Source organism: Rhinoraja longicauda, chromosome 21 (assembly GCF_053455715.1).
Source record: "Rhinoraja longicauda isolate Sanriku21f chromosome 21, sRhiLon1.1, whole genome shotgun sequence".
In the NCBI taxonomy this organism is placed as follows: Eukaryota; Metazoa; Chordata; class Chondrichthyes; order Rajiformes; family Arhynchobatidae; genus Rhinoraja; species Rhinoraja longicauda.
Window position 1 is genome coordinate 29,935,389 of NC_135973.1, and position 24,144 is coordinate 29,959,532.

Here is a 24,144-nt window from a genome sequence, read left to right on the forward strand (position 1 = left end):
ATAGTTATTTTGTCTTCATATCCATGGGTATCTCACCTCTGATATTAAGTCAGATCAGCTACAAATGATTTGAACAGGTCTGAGAGACTACCTGGTCTACTTTTATTTCTTTCTTCCACAGGATAAACAGAAATGCTAATTGAAGATGTAAAATAGGGGATAAAAATACTCTGAATATTAGTGTATGTAGATTATTTGGTATTGTTATTTTTATACTTGAACCAATTTTGTCTACACACATAATTATCAACAATGATATATTGTCAATATCACTATTGATAATTGCTCTTGAGTGTGAGGTAGAGAAAAACATGACAAGCCACTGGCTCAAAGCATCAATTTATGGATTTGCCAGATGTGACATTTTAACTCCAAACAGATAAACTAGAAATGGCTCCATCTTGTGAGCTGAAATTTTAACCATGGAGGCAGTGGAGATGTGACCTCAAACAAAATGGGACTGATTTGTTGGTTGGTGGATAATGGACATCAATGGCAAGGAAAAATAGAAAGGACAAATGTGCTTTCTTAGTGTTCTTCATTTGAAATTATTTTGTTACCAACTAAATAGTTTTAAAAAATACTGCTATACCAAAATATAGCAGCTAATTTATACACAAGGTTGCACTAAATATATTGATAAATTATCAATTTCTTTGTTTCTGATGGTGTTGGTTGAAGGATAAATGTTGGCTGGGTTGTTCAGAAAAACTCCCCTACTATTGAACAAATAACAGTGTGGTCTTCTGTGCCCATTTTAATAATAAACGATTTAATATATTGTGCCAAAGACCATGATCAGGCTCTGCTTCGAAAGCTGTAAACTCTCCACTCTCCGCTGGATAATTGACCTGACATTTTCACTGGTTTCATTTGCCATGGATGCTGCTGGGTAGACTGAGTTCTTCCAGCAATTATGTTTATGCTTTAGGTGAAGAGGTGAAGTGGGGTGCCATTTCTTGGTACCACTCAGCTATCCAATTAAAGTCAGACAATGGTTTCTATTTTATCCCACGGATCAATAGTTCTGGAAATGTCCAAAGATCAAATCCTGGTCCCTCCTTTTTCTAGTTGTCCACTGCTTCTTGCTGACATAATCCACAGACATGTCACCAGGTTCCAATTGCCAGACATCTAGTTGTACCCAACTCCACTGGGTGGCTAGTCTGCTTGCTTAACAATTGGCTCTGTTTGAGTCATAATTTCGACCAAAATTGAAATGATCACCCCCATTAATTTCAGGCCCTGCCACGAACCCATTTTACTCACCGATTGTTCCAGCCCCTTATCCACTCTGTTGGCTGAACAAGGCTGTTCTCAACCGCAGCATCCTGTTAGACCCTGAACTAAATTTTCAACCTCATTCTCACAGTCCATAGACTTCCACTTCCATTATATCTCTTCCCAATGTTTTCCCGACATTATCCTTGCTGCTGAATCTTTTCTACATGTTTTTCTTTCATTTATGGGCGGCATGGTGGTGCAGCGGTAGACTTGCTGCCTTACAGCGCTTGCAGCTCCCGAGACCCGGGTTCAATCCTGACCACTTGCGCTGTCTGTAGGGAGTTTGTACGTTCTCCCCCTGACCGCGTGGAGTTTCTTTGAGATCTTTCCTCCCACACTCCAAAGACCTACAGGTTTGTAGATTAATTGGCTTGGGTTGTATACTTGGTATAAGTGTAAATTGTCCCTAGTGTGTATAGGACAGTGTTAATGTGTGGAGATCTCTGGTCGTTCTGGACTTGGTGGGCTGAAGGGCCAGTTTCCATGGTGTATCTCTAAATAAAAATCAACTATTCGACAGATCTCTTTCCAGCCTGTCTCTGCTGCACTATTTGTAAACCGTATTCAAAACTCTGCAGCTTGCACCCTAAATTAGCAAAACCCACCCCCTGCACATTAGCTAAAGGTCCACAAATACTACAAATTTAAAATGCTTTAACTCACCTTCCTTAACTGAACCCCCCACCATTCTGTCATGCATTAGTTATTACCGAGGGAGATGGAGAATAATCTTGCAGAATTGAGAATTTTTATGTAACCATTTGAAAAAGGCATTAGTGGGCGGGTTACAGCATTGAAAATTAAGATGTTGAAAATTTAATGTTGAGGTATTTTGGTGCTATTCTACAGCATGTGGGTGGACTACACTATTCTAAGCAGTGATTAATTTGATTTGCAAGGTTATGTTACCTATTCTCTGTCAGTAGGTACATAGAATCATCAAACATTTATGACAAATGATGAGATGTGTAGGAAGGAACTGCAGATGCTGGTTTAAACCGAAGATAGACACAAAAAGCTGGAGTAACTCAGCGGGTCAGACAGTATCTCTGGAGAAAAGGAATAGGTGAAGTTTTGGGACAGTCTGAAGAAGGGTCTCAACCCAAAACATCACCTATTCCTTTTCTCCAGAGATGCAAGCCTGACCCACTGAGTTACTCCAGTTTTTTGTGTCTAGACAATAGACAATAGGTGCAGGAGGAGGCTATTTGGCCCTTCGAGCCAGCACCGCCATTCAATGTGATCATGGCTGATCATTCTCAATCAGTACCCCGTTCCTGCCTTCTCCCCATACCCCGACTCCGATATCCTTAAGAGCTCTATCTAGCTCTCTCATGAATGCATTCAGAGAATTGGCCTCCACTGCCCTCTGAGGCAGAGAATTCCACATATTCACAACTCTCTGACTGAAAAAGTTTTTCCTCATCTCAGTTCTAAATGGCTTACCCCTTATTCGTAAACTGTGGCCCCTTGTTCTGGACTCCCCCAACATTGGGAACATGTTTCCTGCCTCTAACATGTCCAACCCCTTAATAATCTTATACGTTTCGCTAAGATCTCCTCTCATCCTTCTAGACCTATCTCCGACAAATGACACCTTCTCAGCCCATCATGTCTTGGCCATTTGAAAAACATCTAGCCAACCAAACCCAATGCTCAATCCATAGCTTGGTGAATCGCAATTCTTCAAGCATGCATCCAAGTATTTTTTTAAAGTGCAGATTGTTTCTGCCTCTCTGCCCTTTTAGGTACTGAGTGCCACCTCTCCGTCACATTCTGGGTGACAAGATTTTCCTTCATCTCTCCTGTAATCCTTCTACCAATTGCTTTAGAATTATAGAGTAGAAACAAGGAAGTGCCAATGCATCTCTCTCCCAGCTTTCTAACCACTCCTCACAGTCTGAAGAAGAGTCCTGACCCAAAACATCACTATCCATGTTCTCCAGAGATGCTGTCTGACCCATTGGGTTATTCCAGTACTTTGTGTCCTTTTGGTTTAGAATTATGTCCTTTGTCTCTTCGCCTTTCACATAATGAAAATAGTTCCTACCCGTTTACGGTCTGAAGAAGGGTCTTAACCTGAATCGCCTATCCATGTCCTTCTGAGATGCTGCCTGACTGCTGAGTTATTCCAGCACTTTGAGTTGTACTCCTTTGTGTTTATTTTATTTAGAAGACTCACTATTTTATTCACCTCAACAGTAAATTTATTTCCTTCAGCTACTTCTCATTTCTTTCGCAACCTACCAGATCTGGATTTGGGCGGCACGGTGGTGAAGCGGTTGAGTTGCTGCCTTACAGCCCCAGAGACCTGGGTTTGATCCTGACGATGGGTGCTGTCTGTACGGAGTTTGTACGTTCCCCGTGTGACCATGTGGGTTTTCACCGGGTGCTCCAGTTTAGATTTAGATTTAGAGATACAGCGCAGAAACAGGCCCTTCGGCCCACCGGGTCCGCGCCGCCCAGCGATCCCCGCACACTAACACTATCCTACACCCCACTAGGGACAATTTTTACATTTGCCCAGCCAATTAACCTACATACCTGTACGTCTTTGGAGTGTGGGAGGAAACCGAAGATCTCGGAGAAAACCCACGCAGGTCACGGGGCAGGGACTCCCACACTCCAAACACATAGGTTAATCGACTTCAATAAATTGATCCTAGTACGTACGATGGAACTAGTGTATGGGGTGATCACTGCTCGACGCAGACTCGATGGGCTGAAGGACCTGTTTCCACGCTGTATCTCTAAAGTCTAAAGATCCTTGGTTGAGAATCTCTCACTTTAGTGCCTTTCCTCGTGGCCTTTTTTCTTCATTTCTGTGCTTTGCAGCAATTGCCTGCCATTGTAATTTTTGGAACTTAGCCTATTAACCTGCTGCTTATCATCTGTTACCCAATCACCAGGCCATTGACCATAATATTGCAAGTTACAATGCTGTCACAAGCCAATGCGCTTCCAATCCACTCCATAACTGTTGTTTGCAGCAGAACAACACTTTGATTGTAATCTTGGCAATGTTCCCCAAGTCAACGTGCTGTTTGATTTTTATTTTAACCTCAATAGTTTTGAAAAGCAAGCAGAAAGTATATATGGGTTTGGATACAGGGGATTGGAGTTAAAATATATAACCGAACGAAATGGACATATTTTGGAATCTTTCGATGAATTTTAATAATACGATGTTTTTATAACCTGAAATTCAACTTATCGCAAGTTAAATCCAAGGAAATCAATGATTAATTCTGTGGAAAAACAAAGGAAGAGAACATCCTCTCCTGAGTGCACGGTTTAATAACTTCAGGGAATTTTTATATCTACTATGAATATGACTTAGTGGTCTGGCTCTCTTTTTAACTTTCTGTTACAAAGTCAATTCAGATTCATTGTAGACTGTATTCTGGTGAAAGTTATTGAACTGAAACATTAACTATTTTTTCTCAATTCATACCCCATTGAGTATTTTTTGAATTTATTTCAGATTTTGAGGATCCAATGTATTTTGCTTTACATTCTATTTATTCATAAATGAATTTAAACAAAATGTTGTTCTAGATACCTATATCTGGGTGCCTACTTTCAGAACATTTTGTTGGCTGGTGATAAGGAGAGAGAAATGTGTTCAAGTGGAGAGAGGGGTGTTCCTGTTATGCTCTGGGGCACACAGGAACTGGACTCAAACGCACGACTCACACACAAGAGTCAATTTGGAGAAAATAAAGGCGTTCTTTAATTTTCACATTAAAGAACACTGCGATTCGAACCAAAAACTCTAAACTTACTCAGCTACAAAAACATTAGTTACAAAAATTACTTACTAGCTATACTACGACCGAGAGCACATGAATCACAATACGAACTGGCACAGGACAAAGGGAGGCGTGGAGTATATATACATGAGGTAAGGGCACACAGGTGGAAACAATCAAGGCGGGGCTGACAATTACAATGGCATGAAGTCAAGGGACCTGAAATGAGAATCTAAACACAGAACATGACACAAGACTAACAGATATGACGGGACATTACAGTACCCCCCCCTTTAGGACCGACTCCTGACGGTCCAGGCTGGTCAGGATGAGTCTTGTCAAAGTCCTTGATCAAAGTTTTGTCCAAAATGAAGCTGGCAGGAATCCAGCACCTCTCCTCAGGACCGTAGCCTTCCCAGTTGACCAGAAACTGGCGACCGCGACCTTTCTTGCGGACTGCAAGAAGTGCCTTAACTGTGTAGACCGGACCACCGTCGACGAGCCGGGGGAGTGGAGGGGGCTTGGAGGCGGGCACGAGTGCACTTTCCTTGACCGGTTTTACTTTGCTGACGTGGAATGTAGGGTGAACCCTTAATGACCTGGGGAGTTGTAGACGGACCGAAACAGGGTTAATGACTTTCGAAATGGGAAATGGACCCACGAACCTTGGAGCCAGCTTTCTGGCGTGGACGTGAAGTGGCAAGTCCTTTGTAGACAGCCATACCTTCTGGCCTGGGCGATAATGCGGAGCGGATCTGCGGTGGCAGTCGGCTGCCGCTTTCATCCGGGACTGACCCCGGAGTAGAACCCTCCGAGCTCCGTCCCAGATTCGGCGACAGCGTCTGATCATGGCGTGGGCAGAAGGCACCGTCACCTCACCCTCATAAGCCGAGAACAAGGGGGGGCTGGTAGCCGTAGGCACACTGGAAGGGTGTGAGTCCCGTGGCAGCCATAGGAAGCGTGTTGCGTGCGTACTCGACCCAGATGAGATGGTCGCTCCAGGTGGTCTGGTTCTGCGCGATCAGACAGCGCAAGCAGGTCTCGAGCTCCTGGTTCATCCGCTCAGTCTGGCCATTGGATTGCGGATGGTAACCAGAAGACAGGCTGACGGTGGCACCTATGAGGGAACAAAACTCACTCCAAAACTTGGACACAAACTGAGGACCTCGGTCCGAGACAATGTCTGTAGGGAAACCATGGATACGGAAAACGTGAGACATCATTACCTCTGCCGTCTCTTTGGCAGAGGGGAGCTTGGCCACAGCGATAAAATGTACCATCTTTGAAAATCGGTCTACCACCGTCAGGACAGTTGTGTTACCTTTGGAGGCCGGCAACCCAGTAACAAAGTCAATGGAGATGTGGGACCAGGGCTTCTGAGGGACTGAAAGTGGGTGCAGCAGGCCCGCTTGGGCTTGTCTGGAGGGCTTGCTCCTTGCACAGACAGGGCAGGCGGCCACATATTCAGCTACATCCTTCTCAAGTGAAGGCCACCAAAAACGCTGTTTAACCACAAAAACAGTTCTCTTGGCACCTGGATGGCATGTGAGCAGGGATGTGTGAGCCCAGTGGATTACCTGGGGGCGCAATGTCACAGGAACAAACAAACAGTTAGTAGGACAGCCACTCGGTGCTGGAGTCTTGTAGTGAGTCCAGACGAGTGGTATTATCTAAATCCTTTATTAGTATAAAACCCGTAACAAACGCGACAGACTTCTTTCTGGACAAACACTAACTTCACTCACTAATCTAATCTCTAATCTAACGTTTGGCGCCAAGCATTTAAATACCCCGCGCTTCCTCACCCTGTGACCGTAACCCAATCCGAGGGTTCTATTACCTGGCCAATCCCTATGTCCCTACATGACCCCCCCCAGAACCCTCGAAACCATACCTCACGGGCGGCCGAACCTCCCGCCCAGAACGTGTACGGATGGGGGAAACCGATACCCCCAGCGTGACAGGAGGCGGGGGGGACGCCGCCGCTGGAGGCGATGGGGGGTCCACTGGAGCGGAGGGTGCAGGTGACGTGGGGCACTTGATGAACAACGGCAGCCCGGGACCAACCATAGGCGGCGGAGGCCCAAGAGGTGGTAAACTGGGCGCCGCTGACGGGACCAGTCGAGCAGCCACAGGCCGGCCCCGGCGCGGCGGCTGAGCCACCGACACGGGGAGGTCCTGGTCTAAATGGGCCGGCTTGAGACGGGACACTGAAACCAGCTCCTGACGATTTCCTACCTGCAAGGTGAAGGTTACAGTCCCTCTTTTGAGCACCTGGAACGGGCCCTGGTAAACCGGCTGAAGAGGGGGACGGTGGCAATCTTTCCGAAGAAACACGAAATCACAGCTCCGCAATTCCGAAGGAACGTGAACTGCTGTGCTTCCGTGACTAGAGGTGGGGACTGGAGCCAGAGAACCCACCCGTTCCCGGAGGGAGCCCAAGACTGACGTGACGGATGGCGGCAAGGCGGGAATGGAAGGGAGAATATCGCCCGGCACCCGCAGGGGCGAACCGTAGACGAGCTCGGCCGAAGATGTGCCCAGCTCAGCCCGCGGGGCCGTACGGATGCCGAGGAGGACCCAAGGCAGCTGGTCAGCCCAATCGTAGCCAGTCAGGCGAGCACAGAGGGACGCCTTCAGCTGCCGATGGAAACGCTCAACCATCCCGTTGGCTTGGGGATGATAGGCGGTGGTCTGCTGTAATCGAGCACCATAAAGCTGCGCCAGCGCGGCCCAGAGAGATGAGGTGAACTGGGCTCCCCGATCTGTAGTGATGATAGCCGGGACCCCGAAACGAGCCACCCAATGCAACGCCAGGGCCCGTGCACAGGAGGCCGCCGAGGTGTCCGACAACGGGAGCGCTTCCGGCCAACGAGTGAACCGATCAACCACCGTCAGTAGATGAGTGTAACCCCTAGAATAGGGCAATGGACCCACCAAATCCACATGGATGTGGAAAAAACGGGCGGGGGGAACCTCGAATGTCTGGTGCGGGGGCTGGACATGACGATGGACTTTGGAGGTCTGGCACGGAATGCAGGCGCGTGCCCAGGCTGCCACCTGCTTTCGCAGGCCATGCCAGACAAACCGGTCGGCCACCATGGCTGAAGTCGCCCTGATGGACGGATGTGCCAGGCCATGAATGGCCTCAAAAACCTTACGCCGCAGAGCGGCAGGCACCACCGGGCGAGGGCGTGGGAGAGTAACGTCGCACCACAACTTGGTACCTTTGGGGCCACACGCCACCTGCTCTAAACGCAGTCCCGAGGTTGTGGAGGCGTACACCGCGGCAGTTCCTTCCAGGCGCTGAGCCTCCGCTAGCTCCTGGAAATCCACATGTTTACCAACCACGGCTACGGAGGGAATGGCCGGCCGGGACAGGGCATCAGCAACGGCATTCAGCCTACCCGCAATATGACGGACATCGGTCGTAAACTCCGAAATGAGGGTTAGGTGCCGCTGCTGGCGAGCCGACCACGGATCAGAAACCTTAGCAAAAGCGAATGTCAAAGGTTTGTGATCCGTGCAGGCCACGAAACAACGGCCTTCTAAAAAGTAACGGAAGTGCCGGACTGCTAAATAAAGGGCCAGGAGCTCCCTATCGAACGCACTGTACTTGAGCTCCGCTCGAGAGAGCTGCCTGCTGAAAAACGCAAGAGGCTGCCATTCACCGTCAACCTGCTGCTCCAAAACCCCACCCACCGCCACGTCTGAGGCGTCCACCGTCAGAGCTGTGGGGGCGGAGGAGCGCGGGTGCACCAGCATGGTGGCATTGGCGAGGGCCTGTTTGACCGCAACAAAAGCCGTCTCCGCAGCTACGGACCATACCAACTCCGCGGGGTTACCTGCGAGACATTGAAAAAGGCGACGCATAACCCGAGCTGCTGCAGGCACGAACCGATGATAAAAATTGACCATGCCCACAAATTCCTGCAAGCCCTTGATGGTAGTCGGGTGGGGGAAAGAGCGGACCGCGTCCACCTTAGCTGGTAAGGGAGTGGCACCGGCCGGAGTAACCCGGTGACCCAAAAAATCCACCGCGGACACGCCGAATTGGCACTTGTCCGGATGGAGAATCAGGCCATGGTCTTGCAGCCTCTGGAACACCGTGCGGAGGTGGACCAAGTGCTCCTGGACCGAACGGCTGGCAATCAAAATATCGTCTAGATAAATAAAGACAAACGGCAACCCTCGACCCACCCGGTCCATCAGACGCTGGAATGCCTGAGCTGCATTTTTAAGGCCGAAAGGCATACGCAACCACTCAAACAGTCCGAACGGGGTGATGGTCGCTGTTTTCGGAATATCCGGCGGGTGGACCGGGATCTGATGGTATCCCCGCACCAAATCAATTTTTGAAAATATTGTCGCCTCCTCCAGGCTAGCTGAAAAGTCCTGAATGTGTGGAATCGGGTAGCGGTCTGGCCGTGTTGCCGCGTTGAGTCGATGGAAGTCACCACATGGTCTCCACCCCCCCAGATGCTTTGGAAACCATGTGCAAGGGGGAGGCCCACGGACTACTCGAAGGCCGAATAATTCCCAACCTCTCCAAGTTTAGGAACTCCTCTCGCGCCCTGGCCAGCTTGTCGGGTGGGAGGCGCCGTGCCCGGGCAAAAACCGGCGGCCCTTCGGTTGGAATGAAATGGACAACCCCGTGCTTCTCCGAAGGTGAATCAAAACGCTGGACGAGGAGCTGCGGGAAGTCGGCCAGGACCGCATCGAACTGACCGGGAGCCGTGGTAATGGACTGGATGACTAGGCTGGGTGGGGCGGCGCTTGTAGAAGCCTCTGGCCCAGTATCCCGAGGCCGTACATCAGCCGAGGGTTGTAGGCCCCTCCCTCGGACGTCTGCGACCAAGGAAAACGCCCATAGGAAATCTGCCCCCAATATGGCCTGGCCCACATCCGCAACGATGAATTCCCAACGGTAAGTCCTGGACTCGAAGGACAGGGACATGGTCCTTTTACCGTATGTACGGATGGTGCTACCATTCACTGCAATTAGGGGCGGGCCCTTTTCCCCCACTCGAACTTCACAGTCATAGGGGGGCACAATACTTACGACCGCTCCCGTATCCACTAGGAAAACGATCCCGGTACTCTGATCCGTAGCGTAGAGGCGGTGGTTACGGCCAACCGAGACTGCCTCTACAGTCGATCGGCCCAGGCGTTTCCCGGAAACGAACACGGGGATCTACAGCTTCGGGCCTCGCTGCCCCACCGCCGATGGAAAGAGCACCAGCCACGCCTATCCGGCTCTGTTGGTCGAGCCCGCTGCCAATGAACAGGCGCCGCCGCCCTCTCTTGGCGGGCCGGCTGCGCAATAGCGGCCGATGCGTCGCTCTCCCGGCCGCACCCCCGACTGCCGCTGGGCCTCGAGACCCGGTTAACGGAGCCGTCTCGGGCGTTGCGTTCCCTCACGAGCGTGTCTGCCTTCTCGGCGAACGCTACCGGATCTTCAAAAGGGACGTCTGCCAACACCAACCTGACGTCCCCAGGTAGCTTCTCCCGGAAGGCCGCTTCGAATATCATGCACGGCTGATGGTCGCCCGCCAAAGCCAGCATCTCGGACATCAGCTCCGACGGCAGCCGCTGCCCCAGGTCTGGCAAATGGAGGAGCTTCAGAGCCCGCTGGCTCTGGGCCCAGCCGAAGGTCCGCAGCAGGAGCTTCTTGAGCCCCACGTACTGGTTCGTTTGGGGTGGACTGGTCAGGTATCGGCTGACCCGCGCAGCCACCTCCGCCTGCAGACAGCTCACCACGTGGTGGTACTTCTCCTGGTCTTCCTCCACCTTTTTGAGATGGAACTGTGATTCTGCCTGCACAAACCACAGGTGCGGCTGATGGGCCCAGAACGGCGGTAGATGGATTTCGCCCGCACTCGCTCCCGCCTGCGACATGCTGCTGCTTTCTTCCTACGTTCGAGGTCACCAATGTAGTGAGTCCAGACGAGTGGTATTATCTAAATCCTTTATTAGTATAAAACCCGTAACAAACGCGACAGACTTCTTTCTGGACAAACACTAACTTCACTCACTAATCTAATCTCTAATCTAACGTTTGGCGCCAAGCATTTAAATACCCCGCGCTTCCTCACCCCGTGACCGTAACCCAATCCGAGGGTTCTATTACCTGGCCAATCCCTATGTCCCTACAGTCTCATCATTAGCCTGCTTCACATCTGTTTTGATCTGCCAAGACACCGCTCCTACCACACGGTTAAGTGGCAGGATGGGTTCGGGTTCTCTGGTATCAGGTTCAGGGTCATAAAGTCGGGACAGGGCGTCTGGTTTTGTGTTCTGGGAACCGGGCCAGTAAGACAGAGAAAAGTTGAACCTACTAAAAAACAGAGTCCATCTGGCCTGACGTGAGTTGAGTCTCTTGGCTTTACGGATGTATTCCAGGTTCTTGTGATCTGTCCATACCAGAAAAGGCTGCTCGGCCCCCTCCAGCCAGTGCCTCCACTCCCCCAATGCTGCTCTGACCGCCAGCAGTTCTTTGTTTCCGACATCGTAATTTTTTTCTGCGGGGGTCAACTTACGTGACAGGTAGGCGCAGGGATGAATCCGGTTGTCCTTCTCCGCTCTCTGGGAAAGTACCGCCCCAATCCCCTCGTTGGAGGCATCCACCTCCACAATGAACTGTCTCTGGGGATCTGGGATGGTCAGAACAGGAGCGTTGGTGAACAATGTTTTGAGGCGCTGGAAGGCGGCTTCGGTCTGAGGATTCCACTGGAACTGGGTCTTGGAAGACGTGAGAGAGTGCAGAGGAGCAGCAACAGCACTGAAGTCTCTAATAAAACGTCTGTAAAAGTTTGCAAATCCGAGAAACTGTTGCACCTTCTTTCTGTTAGTGGGGGTGGGCCAATCGGCCACCGCACTGACCTTACCAGGGTCCATCTGGATGTGGTCGGCCGATATAATGTAGCCCAGAAAGGACATTGTGTCTGCGTGGAAGTCGCACTTCTCGGCCTTCACATACAGACGGTTAGCTAGGAGCTTCTGCAACACACACTTGACATGACGCTCATGAGACTGTATGTCTGGAGAGAAGATAAGAATGTCATCAAGGTAGACAAAAACACACTCATTGAGAAATTCCCTGAGGACCTCGTTCATAAAAGCTTGGAAGACTGCGGGGGCATTGGTTAACCCGAACGGCATCACCAAATACTCGTAGTGCCCGTTAGGGGTGTTAAACTCAGTTTTCCACTCATCCCCCTCTCTGATTCTCACTAGATGGTATGCATTCCTTAAGTCTAGTTTAGTCTAGTTTAGTCAAAAGCAGAAGACATCAAAGGAAGTGGGTAACGATTCTTGATCGTAATCTCGTTAGGAAGCTGTAATCTATGCAGGGACGAAGTGATCCATCTTTCTTGCCCACAAAGAAAAACCCCGCGCCTGCTGCCGAGGAGGACGGGCGAATAATGCCCGTCCTCAGGGAGGACTCAATGTACTCATCCATCGCCTTCCTCTCAGGGCCGGATATGGAGGCCCCCGGCAGCAGGTTGATAGCGCAGTCGAAAGGTCGATGAGGAGGTAGGGTGGTGGCCCTGGACTTGTTGAACACCTCCTTCAGTTCATTGGTAACATGGTGGAACCTTCGATAGATCGGGATAGTCATCATCATCATTAGAAATCTTTATTTCTTCAGATTTAAGAACATTTATTCCCAAAACCGCCCCGATCTTCCCGTAACTCACCCCTTTGTTCACTGGTTCAACAAGACATGATTGTGTGCACTTAACCCCCCATCGTCTGATCTTACAGATCGCCAATCAATCTGAGGATTGTGTTTCTGCAGCCAAGGGAAACCAAAGACCAAGGGATGTTGAGCTGAGTCAAACAAGTGAAAAGACATTATCTCCACATGGTTAGCATTGAACATGACTTTGACAGGTTCTGTACGATGAGTTATCTCAAACAACTGACGTCCATCTAAAGCGCTCGCCACAATAGGTTGCAACAAGGGCACAGATTTAACCTTACACGATCGAGCTAGAGTCCAGTCTATGAGACTCTCGTCGGCTCCGGAGTCGATCAAAACCCCCCGAGTCACAATTTGCTGATTCAGAGTGAGGGTGGCCTGTGTCAGAGGTCGAGGAGGTAAGTCCGAAACGGGGAATTGGCTCACCAGTGTCCTCCTTTTCACTGGTGAGCCACCCCTTTTACCGAGCAGTCGACCATACGGTGTCCTTGTTAACCGCTGCTCCGGAGTCAGCCTGGTTCGTCCTAGCTGCATGGGTTCCTCCGACGGCTGAGAGGACGCTGTTTTCTCCGGCCAGCGATGGACAGGGAACGATGACTTCGGTGTGAAGGACCCAGAGGAGCGCCCCTGGTGATTGGGAGGACGATCAGCAGTCTGGTGTCTTTCCTTTTCCTTTATCCTGTTATCGACACGAATAGCCCTGGTAATTAATGTCTCTAGATCACTGGGAACCTCAAAAGGTGAAAGTCTGTCCTTTATAGCCTCCGACAACCCATTCATGAATGCATCCACTTGTGCAGGCATATTCCACCCACTGTCTGTTGCAAGGGTTCAGAAGTCAATGGCATAGTCTATCACTGGGCGAGTGTTCTGTTTTAGCTGCAGTAAGACTCGGGAAGCTTCCTTAGCAGAGGAAGTGTGATCAAAAATACTGCTAAATGTTCTTTGGAAGAGGTCTAGATCCTGACAGACTGTGGAGCCCCGAGACCACTCCGCAGTGGCCCATGCTGCGGCTCGTCCCGTCAAATGGGACACAATAAATGCTACCCTGGCCTGGTCTGAGGGGAAGTGTGCAGGGTTATGCTTGAAGTGGAGATCACATTGTACAAGGAATGATCTACAATTCTCCGAGTCTCCAGAGAACTTATCTGGTGAAGCCAGGCGTAGAATCAGCGTGGGGTTCGCAGGCGTGGCCGGAACAGCAGGCGGATGGCCGGCTGAAGGTTCAACGTGAGCCAGTGGAGAAGCTGCCGAGGTTGGGTCGAGACGAGCCAGAACCTGATGGAGTTGTACAGCGAGGTGGTTAATCTGGGTCGTCACTGATGACTGGAACTCGCCTTGTCTATCGTTCAGCTCGCGCACCCCGTGACTGACTGAGCGCAGCTGCTCCTCCTGGTGCTGGATCTTAGTGCCCTGGTTGGCAAGGGCTGATTTCCAAATCTTAGAGTCGGCTGAGTCCATATTAGTTCCATTCCATTAGAGACATTACAGTTCCATTCCCTTCCCAAATGGTATCAATCCTGGAATGACTCTCTCACATGCCAAGATAGTAGGCAACATTGATAATTCCATAACCACTGATTAGAGATAGGCTATCATGAAATTCAAGATGATATCAGGAAAAACCTGACATTTATATTTAACGATAGTGTACTTCTTTAAATATCACACTGATTTATTCTCAACAGTTATTGATTTGCTTTCAAAGGTTGAGTTATACAAAATATTCTCTATCAGTAAGCATGTAGAATCATATAAACTTTCTGTTACAGGAGGACTATCGGTCTATTATGTCCTTATGACTACTTGATGCCCAGAAACGAATTTTTTTTGCAAATAATGGTGGGCTATGGCGAGTCTAGAGGCTTGTACTTTGTTAAAGAAGTTTATTGCGGCAGCAATATTCAATTACAAAGGATAACAAACGAGATTACAGACAACCATTAACTCAAACTGTTCACATCGAAGTTCGAAAAAGCAAAAGTCAATGGTTTGTGGTCCGTAAAGGCCACAAATGGGCGGCCTTCTAGAAAATACCTAAAGTGGCGGACAGCTAAATAGAGAGCCAGAAGCTCTCGGTCAAAGGCGCTATACTTCAGCTCAGCCAGATTAAGCTGTCGGCTGAAAAACGCCAAGGGCTGCCAACTGCCATCTACCTGCTGTTCCAAAACCCCTCCCACCGCCACGTCCGATGCATCGACCGTCAGGGCCGTGGGGGCGGAGGCGCTTGGGTGGACGAGCATGGTGGCGTCTGCCAGAGCCACTTTAGCTGCCTCAAAGGCCGTCTCAGCGGCCGCGGACCACTCCAACTCGACAGGTTTGCCTGCGAGACACTGGAAGAGCGGACGCATGACCCGTGCCGCTGCCGGTACGAACCTATGGTAGAAATTCACCATGCCCACGAACTCCTGCAACCCCTTTACTGTGGTGGGTCACGGGAAGGCATGGCCAGCCTCCACTTTTTCGGGCAAAGGAGTGGCGCCGGCAGAGGTGATCCGGTGTCCTAAGAAATCAATAGAGTGGAGGCCAAATTGACACTTGGAGGGGTGGATGATGAGCCCGGAACACGGTCCGCAAATGGACTAGGTGTTCCTGCTCCGAGCGACTGGCGACCAGGATATCATCCAAATAAATGAAAACAAAAGACAAATCCCGACCAACATGGTCCATAAGCCGCTGGAAAGCCTGTGCCACGTTCTTCAACCCGAAAGGCATACGCAACCATTCGAACAACCCGAACGGAGTGATCGTGGCAGTCTTTGGAATGTCTTCCGGACGCACAGGAATCTGGTGGTAGCCCCGCACCAAATAAATTTTGGAGAATACCATGGCACCTTCCAGCCCAGACGAGAAATCCTGGATGTGCGGTATGGGGTAGCGGGCTGCCGTGGTGACGGCGTTAAGGCGTCGGTAATCTCCACATGGTCTCCACCCCCCAGATGCTTTGGAGACCATATGCAACGGAGAGGCCCACGGGCTGTCGGACCGACGGACAATGCCCATTCGTTCCATCTTCTGGAATTCTGCATGAGCCACCACCAGTTTGTCCGGCGGCAACCTCCGGGCCCGAGCGAAAACGGGGGGCCCCTCAGTGGGAATGTGATGGACAACACCGTGCCGGGCAGAAGGGGCGTCGAAACGCTGAACGAGCAGCTCCGGAAACTCAGCCAGGACCGCAGCATACGGGTCGGAGGCCGCGACAACGGCCTGGACAGTCGGGCTGGGCGGGGTGGCCGGCGGTGGAGCAGCGGGCTCATCGCTGCTAGTAGAGGGTCGAAGGCCTTTACCTCGGACATCGGGAACTAGCGAAAAGGCCCAGAGGAAATCTGCGCCCAGGATCGCCTGACCGACTTCCGCGACGATAAACGACCATTCGTACTTGCGGGTGCCGAAAGCCAGAGGCATTGCCCGCGTACCATACGTGCGGATGGGGCTACCGTTAACCGCGATGAGGGAAGGCCCTCTCTTACCCGATCGGGCTTCGAGGTCGGTCGTCGTCGGATGCTGACTATGGCTCCCGTGTCGATCAAGAATTCTGTGTCCGTGAATCGATCTCGGACGTAGAGGCGTCGGTTCTGGCCAATCGCCACCGCCTCCATGTACGATCGGCCGAGGCATTTCCCGAGAAGGTGCAAGGTGAGCGGCAGTTGCGGGCTTCTCCACCCCATCGCAGATGATAATAACACCAGCCGCGCTTGTGCGGATCTTTTTGGCGGGGTTTTGAAGAAATGGCGGGAGTCGCGGCGCCATCTTGGTGCCGCTGCGGGCTGCCTAATGGTGTCGAGACCCTGTTGATTGAACTGTGTTTTTTCGATTTGGACGCCATGAGCGCATCGGCATTCTCCGCATATGCCACGGGGTCCTTAAAAGAACAATCCGTGAGCATAAGCCTAACATCTTCTGGAAGTTGCTCTCGGAATGCCTGCTCGAACATGAGGCAATCCTTGTGCTCACCTGCCAGCGCCAACATTTCGGCCATGAGGGAAGACGGCAGCCGATCTCCGAGATCCGGCAGGTGCATAAGCCTCTCAGCTCGATCATGCCTACTGAATCCGAAGGTTCGAAACAAGAGTACCTTCAGCGCCTCGTACTTGCCGTCTGCAGGAGGGGAGGTGATGAACTGCAACACCCGCGCGGACGTCTCAGGCGGTAGAGCGCTGACCAGGTAATAATATTTTGTCTCGTCCACCGAGATGTTTCTCAGGTGGAACTGAGCTTCAGCATGGGCAAACCAAAGTTGTGGTTGATGCGCCCAAAACGGAGGAAGATGAACGCTGACCGCGTTTAGCTGCGGTACACCGGGCGTTAGATCCAAAGAAGGGGCGTATTGTCCCTCCATGGTAGATGATCAGCTAGATCACGTCGGGGTCACCAATATGGCGAGTCTGGAGGTTTGTACTTTGTTAAAGAAGTTTATTGCGGCAGCAATATTCAATTATAAAGGATAACAAACGAGATTACAGACAACCATTAACTCAAACTGTTCACATCGAAGTTCTCTTCCCACTCCTGGTTTTTGGGCCCCAAAACCACCACCTGACCTAGCTGGCCAATCAGCGGGTTCGACTCTCAGGACCAATCCCTATGGTCGCACCACCATGTGACCTTGCTGGCCAATCCGAGGGTTCGACTCTCAGGACCAATCCCTATGGTCGCTACAGGGCATTGCCCAGGCCATCATGGGTACTGACCTCCCCTCAATTGAAGGGATCTATAGGAGTCTCTGCCTCAAACTCTGAAGAAGAGTCTTGACCCGAAACATCACCCATTCCTTCTCCCCAGAGATGCTGCCTGTTCCTCTGAGTTACTCCAGCTTTTTGTGTTGTTTCGGGTCATTTGACAATAACATACTCTTGACTTTGCCATTTCAGGGAGATTTCCTGAAAAAGAGCAGGTGACCACTTGTTTTCCAATTTCATGAACAAATTGACTCAGACACAAATCGTCTGCTTCCAATTGTCTTTTAAGTATTCTCATCAGAGTATTGCTACCCTTCACACTGCTTCCTTCTGATCTACAATCAATAAATACTGATAAGACACCAGCAACCAAAAATCACAAGCGCACATGTAGCTATCCGGTAACAATTGCGGTTACTGGGGACAGTTAGATGCGTTCCATCTGCTACAAGGCCATATGCAGCCACTAGCTTCACATTCAAAAAAACAAACTGCTGGAGAAATTCAGCAGGCTAGACTGTACCTGTAGAGGGATATGGATACGTGATGTTTTGGAGGGTACTTCTACAGCTTCACATTGTAGTATAGAGAGATTGCAACAATTAGCTGCACTTGAAATTTAGCTTCACCCTCTTAAAAGTTGAGCTGCAATACTGATCAATGAGGAAAGTAGCCTTACCGGTTGCTTTAAGGACTTGTACAGCAATACCAACGCACAGGAACACAAGAATATGCAGAGAGTGGAGGACTCAGCCTGATCCATCATAGACACGGTCTTCCACACCATTAAAAGCATCTCCAAGGCTCTACTTCAAGAAGGTGGCATCTATGTTCAAGGTCTCCCACCATGAAGGCTGCACCCTCTTCTCACTACAACCATTGGCAACAGATGCAGAAACCAAGGAGGAACAGCATCTCATATTTCGCTTGAGCAGCTTCCAACCCAATGGTATGATTTTGATTTCTCTAACTTCAAGTAACCCTTGCATCCCCCCTCTCTCTCTCTCCACCCCTCCCCCACCCAAGTCATACCAAAGTCGTCTTGTTCTCATTATCTGTAACTCTTTCTCACGTAACACACGGCTAACAATGGCCTATTTTCATTATCCTCGTTACTTTTTTGCATATCTTTCATTCATTTGTTCTATATCTCTCATTTCCCTTTCCCCTGACTCTCAGTCTGAAGAAGGGTCTTGACCAAAAACGTCACCCATTCCTTTTCTCCAGAGATACAATCTGACCCACTGAGTTACTCCAGCTTTTTGTGGCTATCTAAGAGTCTCAACCACTAATCCCCTAATCCTACCGCAACAGTGGAACACTGTGGGTCACTTCTTGCCTTCCTGTGGATTTGTTTTCCAATGTGATTGCACCAATTTCTTCTTTTTGCATGGTCTTTTTCTTTTCACTGTCTTTTTTCTGTTATGTTTAATTTGTGTATAATTTATACATGACTTATGTTTGGGTGCTGCAGCATCTATGTGCCTCTGACGCTATTACAGGTGAGATTGTCATTAGACCTATACTTCACAAGTATGTGTACATAGGACAATAAACTCAAGTTGACTTGACTTGCCAATTGGACAGGGGGGACACTATGAAGCTATTCTTTGTTTCATAGAACTTAAAACAGTTTCACGAATGAAATCGCCCAGTGGTTTGTCCAGGTATGTAGGTTAATTGGCTGGGTAAATGTAAAAATTGTCCCTAGAGGGTGTAGGATAGTGTTAATGTGCGGGGATCGCTGGGCGGCACGGACTTGGAGGGCCGAAAAGGCCTGTTTCCGGCTGTATATATATATGATATATGATATATGACCCTGAGCCTTTCCATTTTAGTTTCCTTTACTCTCATATTTCCATGCCTAGACCCTTGGGTTTAAAAAGAATGGATTCAGGTCTTTTTCGAGTCTCCAAATCTTTGTGACATCCAATGAAATTTGATTTGCATAAAATTTTCATTCTCATTACCAGTACATTGTTTGTAAGTGTCATTAGATCGTAAGCGATAGGAGCAGAATTAGGCCATTTAGCCCATCAAGTCTATCAGTAGTGGATAACTTGTAGATAATTATTTTGAGTGACTTCTACCCAATATATTCACTGGAACAATTGAGGATTGTAGTGATGATATTTGATGATTTAAACTTACTTTGTAGGGCAAACTGAAATTGGATTAATGAAAATTGAAGCAATCTCAAATTAAGAATAACAAGCCTACAAGCCGTTAGTCTTAACCCTACACTTGTAGGGTAAAAAGACTAACGGAATAAGGATGGCTTATTTTTTCTTAATTTGTTTATATATATAACATACACATACGCAATGAGCCAAAACATTATGACCACGGACAGGTGAAGTGAATAACATTGATTATCTTATTACGATGGCACCTGTCAAGTGATATATTAGGCAACAAGTGAACAGTCAGTTCTTGAAGTTGATGTGTTGGATGCAGGAGAAATGGGCAGGAGTAAAGATCTGAGCTACTTTGACATGGGCCAAATTGTTATGACCAGACGACTGGGTCAGAGCTTCTCTGAAACAGCATGGCCTGTGGGGTGCTCCCGGTCAGCAGTGGTGAGCACCTACTGACAGTGATCCGAGGAGGGACAAACCACAAACCGGCAACAGGGTGCTGGGTGCCCAAGGCTCATTGATGTGCGAGGGCAACGAAGGCTATCCCGTTTGGTCCGAACCGACAGAAGATCTAGTGTGGCACAAGTCACAGAAAGTTTTAATGGAGGTCATGGGAGGAATGTGTCACAATGCACAGTGCATTGCACCCTGTTGCATATGGGGCTGCACACGGAGGACCAACAGCATAGTAGGCAGGTGGTCATAATGTTTTGGCGCATTGGTGTTTGTGTGCATATAAAATTAAATGGTGCAATTCTACCAAATGGTAAGCTAATAAGTTGCATTCATAAGATAAGATTATGAAGATAATTTAAAAAGATGGAGTATGACATAAGAGATGTAGTTTGCATGGTGTCAATTAAAGGATTATAAGGGCGGTAAGGGTAAACGTTTTGTAGGAGTGTAAGCGATTCGTTTTCACAAGAGAAAGGGGATTGGCAATAAACTTGTCCACAGTAAACCTCATTCGCACGTCGGCAGTTCAAGGTTAGAAACCTTTATCTCTCTCACTATCAAAGCTCAGCAATGTTATTGGCCTTTATTTAATTAAACGATCACAATGTTCTGCCTTGAAATAACAGAAATGAGAGTTGCAAAAGTCGATGTGTTGGAAGTTATGATGTGTTGGAAGTTATGATGTGTTGGACCTCTGCAGCCACACTGAGCTCCATCCAGCCTGACAGCACCTCACATTTCGCTTGGGCAGCAACGGTATGAATATTGACTTCTCTAACTTCAAGTGACCCTTGTTTTCCCTCTCTCCCCATCCATCCCCATCTTAGTCCTCTGACCAGTCTGACTGGCCCCCTGATTACATTTTACCTGACTGCTTGGTTGTCAGCTTCTCCAAACAAACAATACATTTTCCTTGACCGGCATCTCCTTTGATCTGACGCTTTCACACCTTATCTCTCCATCTTCCATATCTCTATGTCTCCCTCTCTCCCCTGACTCTCGACTGGAAACGTCACCCGTTCCTCCTCTCCAGAGATGCTGCCTGTCCCGCTGAGTTACTCCAGCATCTTGTGTCTATCTTCTGCTCCGCGCCGGGAACGTTTGTCGGCAGCGCTGGCGGGCGGCGGGGCGAGGAGGGGGTTGCACCGGGAAGCCGGAAGCGCGCTGCAAGGAAAGGCCGGCAGGATGGCGGACGTCCCGAGCAACGCACCAGCACGTGAGTGCGGGCCCGGCGTCGCCAGCGGCAGCTGGGCAACGAAACACGACGGGGGTGGCGGCTGCAGGCGGCAAGCGTGTCCCGGCAATGGGCTGCACCTGACAGTGACATCCGCCCAGAGGGACCAGCCCGGGGGGAGGTCCCAGAGTGACCGGTGACTGGTCCAGGGAGAGATCGCAGAGTGACCGGTGACTGGCCCGGGGGGAGGTCCCAGAGTGACCAGTGACTGGCCCGGGGGGAGGTCCCAGAGTGGCCGGTGACTGGTCCAGGGAGAGGTCACAGTGACCAGTGACTGGCCCAAGGAGAGGTCACAGAGTGACCGGTGACTGGCCCGGGGGGAGGTCCCAGAGTGGCCGGTGACTGGTCCAGGGAGAGATCGCAGAGTGACCGGTGACTGGCCCAAGGTCCCAGAGTGACCAGTGACTGGCCCGGGGGGAGGTCCCAGAGTGGCCGGTGACTGGTCCAGGGAGAGGTCACAGTGACCAGTGACTGGCCCAAGGAGAGGTCACAGAGTGACCGGTGACTGGTCCATGGAGAGGTCCCAGAGTGACCAGTGACTGGCCCGGGGGGAGGTCCCAGAGTGACCGGTGACTGGTCCAGGGAGAAATCGCAGAGTGACCGGTGACTGGCCCAAGGTCCCAGAGTGACCAGTGACTGGCCCAAGGAGAGGTCACAGTGACCAGTGACTGGCCTGGGGGGTACCAGAGTGACCAGTGACTAGTCCAGGAGAAGGTTCCAGAGTGACCAGTGACTGGCCCAGGGGGAGATCCCAGAGTGACCAGTGACTGGCTCAGGGGGAGATCCCAGAGTGACCAGTAACTGGTCCAAGGAGAGGTCCCAGAGTGACCAGTGACTAGTCTAGGGGGTTGTCCCAGAGTGACCAGTGACAGGTCCAAGAAGAGGTCCCAGAGTGACCGGTGACTGGTCCATGGTGAGGTCCCAGAGTGACCAGTGACAGGTCCAAGAAGAGGTCCCAGAGTGACCGGTGACTGGTCCATGGTGAGGTCCCAGAGTGACCAGTGACAGGTCCAAGAAGCGGTCCCAGAGTGACCGGTGACTGGCCCAAGGGGAGGTCCCAGAGTGACCAGTGATTAGTCCAGGGAGAGGTCCCAGAGTGACCGGTGTCTGGCCCAAGGAGAGGTACCAGTGACTGGCCCAGGGGGATGTCCCAAAGTGACCGGTGTCTGGCCCAAGGAGAGGTCCCAGAGTGACCAATGACTGGTCTAGGGGAGGGTCCAGAGTGACCAGTGTCTGGCCCAAGGAGAGGTCACAGTGACCAGTGACTGGCCCAGGAGGAGGTCTCAGAGTGACCAGTGAATGGCTTGGGGGAGGTCCCAGAGTGACCAGTGACTGGCCTGGGAAGTGACATGGGGCTAGTCTAGGGACCACTCCCGGAGCAACCAGTGACTGTCCATGGTCGGCAGTGACCAGTGACTGTCCCTGGGGGAGATCTCAGAGTGGTCTGGCCCAAAAGGAGTGACCAGTAGCTTGCCTGATGGGGGGGGAAGGAACCCAGTGATGGTCCATGGGAGCTCCCAGAGTGACCATTGACTGACCTGGGGGGAGATCCCAGAGTGACCAGTGCCCAAGGAGTGATGAGTGACCAGTAACTGGCCTGGGGGTGGGGAGGGAGTGACCAGTGACTGATCCATGAGAGCTCCCAGAGTGACCAGTGACCTGTCCAAGTGTCTTAAATGTTGCTAGAGTACCTGCCTCAACTATCTCTTATGGCATCTCGTGTCATACACTAACATTTTTTGAGTAAAAACATTGCATATGCAAGGAAAGAATCTCACTCTGCCTATTCACATGTGGCAATAAATTATTCCTATTCCTAATACCTGGATATGTGTCCTATTCCTAATACCTTGAAACGATGTGCGTTTCAAACTCCAATTTCATATCTGGTCGCGCTTTCCAGGCATCTAGTACTCTTCCCTATTGGAAAAAAAAACTTGGCCTGCACATCTCTTTTAAACTTTCCCCTTCTTACTTAAAGCTATGCCCTCTATTTAGCATTTTGACATTTCCACTTTTGCAGAAGGTTCTCACTGTCTATCCTATCTATGCTTCTCATAATTTCATGAACTTCCATCGAGTCTCCCATCGATCTCCAATGATCTAAACAAAACAATCGAAGTTTGACCATTCCTTGCAGCTAATACCTTCTAATCCTAATAAACCTCTTTTGCACCCTCTCCAAAGCCTCCATATGTTGCCTGTAACAGGACAACTGAAGCTACACACAAATTCGAAAACAAAGTAAATGAGAAAGATAAAGGACAAGAGGAAAAAAGAATGGGGTATTATTGAGCTGGGGAGAGAGTGAAAGAGAGTAAGAGTGAGTGGCAGCAGTAGGAAGAGCTAGGATTTAGAACAGGTGGGTGAGCCAGGATTGTACAGTCAGGTTGGAGAGAAAGAAATGGAGTTGAAAGTAACTGAGCGAGCAATTGAGACAAATGGTAGTGGTGGGTTGAAGAAATAGGGAGAGATTGGTGAATATTATAAGTACATGTGCTGTAATTATATGCACTCCCACTCTCCAAGAAAGGTATTCCATTGCGACTACTGAAGAAACCTGCACTTATAACATGGCAAGTGTAACAAAATGTTTAATCATAAATAAGGACAAAGGAATTCATAGAATGTAACTGTTTATTTGGCTTTATACATTCCTGTGCAATGCCAAGGGAGGTTGACTGTTTTATTCTTCATCAGGACCCTAGTGAGACTGCACCTGGAGTACTGTGTTCAGTTTTGGTCTCCAAATTTGAGGAAGGATATTCTTGCTATTGAGGGCGTGCAGCGTAGGTTTTCTAGGTTAATTCCCGGAATGGCAGGACTGTCATATGTTGAAAGACTGGAGCGACTAGGCTTGTATACACTGGAATTTAGAAGGATGAGAGGAGATCTT

The 24,144-nt window shown here is 49.9% G+C and overlaps 2 protein-coding genes across 2 annotated transcripts in view; one reads left to right on the forward strand and one right to left on the reverse strand.

Moving 5' to 3' along the window:
* The window catches only part of LOC144604093 (tektin-3-like), an 81,060-nt gene extending 59,976 nt beyond the window's left edge, over window positions 1-21,084 (reverse strand). Inside the window, exon 1 of the mRNA XM_078418203.1 lies at window positions 20,964-21,084. The gene's annotated coding sequence lies outside the window, so the exon portion shown is untranslated. The remainder of the gene's footprint in view (window positions 1-20,963) is intronic.
* Window positions 21,085-21,093: 9 nt separating this feature from the next.
* nubp1 (nucleotide binding protein 1 (MinD homolog, E. coli)) overlaps window positions 21,094-24,144 on the forward strand; it is a 53,028-nt gene continuing 49,977 nt past the window's right edge. The window contains exon 1 of the mRNA XM_078418204.1: window positions 21,094-21,230. Within this exon, the coding sequence (XP_078274330.1) occupies window positions 21,200-21,230 (31 nt within the window). The 5' untranslated portion in view covers window positions 21,094-21,199. The remainder of the gene's footprint in view (window positions 21,231-24,144) is intronic.